Source organism: Medicago truncatula, chromosome 2 (genome assembly GCF_003473485.1).
Source record: "Medicago truncatula cultivar Jemalong A17 chromosome 2, MtrunA17r5.0-ANR, whole genome shotgun sequence".
Taxonomy (NCBI): domain Eukaryota; kingdom Viridiplantae; phylum Streptophyta; class Magnoliopsida; order Fabales; family Fabaceae; genus Medicago; species Medicago truncatula.
In genome coordinates this window covers 7,571,602-7,573,611 of record NC_053043.1, presented here as the reverse complement: position 1 = coordinate 7,573,611, position 2,010 = coordinate 7,571,602, and the positions used below count along the sequence as shown (strand labels likewise).

At 31.2% G+C, this 2,010-nt stretch overlaps 1 protein-coding gene across 1 annotated transcript; it reads left to right on the top strand.

Moving 5' to 3' along the window:
• Window positions 1–390: 390 nt before the first annotated feature.
• LOC25486065 (putative F-box protein At3g16210) lies at window positions 391–1,602 on the top strand. The gene has a single exon (XM_024776880.2). It carries the CDS (start codon window positions 391–393, stop codon window positions 1,600–1,602), a length of 1,212 nt encoding a protein of 403 aa, XP_024632648.2.
• Window positions 1,603–2,010: the final 408 nt, after the last annotated feature.

The window sequence follows — 2,010 nt, the reverse complement described above, 5'->3', positions numbered from 1 at the left end:
TCAGACAAAACAGTACGCCGTTCCTATCCTTTTTTACAGTCCAATTGTTTATTGTTTATTGTTTTTGTCTTGTTTCTTTTTTTTAAGAATGGTTTTGTTTTCCTTTGTTGTCTTTGTCAATATTACTTGCATACATATTTTTTTTTGTTGCTTAATGTGTGTTTAGATGTTTTTTTGGTTTATACGCATAGAACTTTTTTCGACGACATGTGTATTTAGATATGTAATTATGTATTGTGGTTGTATTCATACTTGTTTCGTATACTGTATATTATGATTATTAATTCATGCTTAAAACACAGAAAAAAATGATTAGAGATTTCTTCAAATACAATCGTCATCAATTTCAAAAAGTATAAACTTGTTCTTTTATTATGTTACAGGAAAGAGATGGAGAAATCTGTCGCTACCAAGCGCCAAAAGGTTATAAATCACATACATGATGATATTGCATTGCTCATTGTATCAAAATTGCCGGTAAAAACTTTGAAGCGGTTTGGTTGCGTATGTAAATCATGGACTCTCTTATTTGAAGATACTCATTTTATGAGCATTTATCGCAACAATTTTATAGCTAGAAATCATGTTGATCACGAGGGCACATCTTACCTCCTACAACATACTATTAACGATTATAAAATATTGGAGACCTCTATGTATTTTCTTTCTAGTGAGAGGTCTAAGAACATGATCAAATTAGATTACTTACCTTCATTTCAAAAAGATAACCAATATATTGAGATTTTGAGTTCTCGTAGTATCAATGGTATTCTTTGTATCAGTATTTTCCGTTTTGATGAGGAAAGACTTGCATTGTGGAATCCAGCCACTGAAGAATTCAAGATCATTCCTCCTAGCAATTTTGAGTGTGTACCTTATCGGGATTTTGAACCGCTTAATCATGGATTCGGTTATGACCATGTTAGGAATGACTATAAGGTGATTCGACGTGCAACATTTGATTATCTAACATACGATGATCGTATAAGACTTGGTTTGAAATTTGATGATGTGCCATGGCAAGATATATCATATGAACCTGAATGGGAGATATATAGTTTCAGAAACAACTCTTGGACTAAATTTGATTTTGACTTTCCTTTGATGGAGATCCCTTATAATTCTTATGAAATTATCCAATTCTATATGGATGGAATGTGTCATTGGTGGTATAAAAGTGATTGTCACCTTTTCGAAACAAGTTTGGTGTCATTTGACGTGAGCAATGAACTCTTTATTACAACACCCATGCCCAGATACAATGATGATATTTTAGATCTTAATTGGGTTAAGAGACACTTGGTGACGTTAATTAATGAATCTATTGCTTTAATATCATATTGTGGAGAAATGACTACTTTTCACATATCAATTTTGGATGAAATTGACGTGAAAGAATCATGGACTAAACTCTTCAATGTTGGGCCATTGTCTTGTGTTGCACGTCCCATCGGAGGAGGGAAGAATGGGAATATATTCTTGATAAGAAATAATGAAGAGCTGGCGTGCTTTGATTTGGGTACCATGATGATTGAGGAGCTCGGTGTCGAAGGAAAATTGTGTCAGACAGTAATTTATAAGCAGAATCTCCTTCCAATTTGAGGAAAAGAGAGATAAACTTTTTTTTTTCCCTATTGTCATCAATAAGTTTTTTTTTTTTTTTTTAAGATTTTATATTTTATAAGTGGCTTATCATTGTTATGATTATTATCAAGTGACAGTTTAAGACATCATTCAATATAATATGAATAACGTCTTATCAATTTTATTTTGAAGCACGCTATTTCTAATTTTTTGAAACTAATGTTTATCTCTTATATTGTCAAAAATTGAAAATCTCTTATACATCTAATCTAAATCTAAATTTAAACTGTTCACCATGATTTTATCAAATGTATAATTTTCTCAGTTTGTTATATTCAAACTATGGACAAATTCAAGAATAATCTAAATGGGTAAGGATCAATAAGACACATGGTGTCAAAATTACTTTGACATCAAATCTCATCC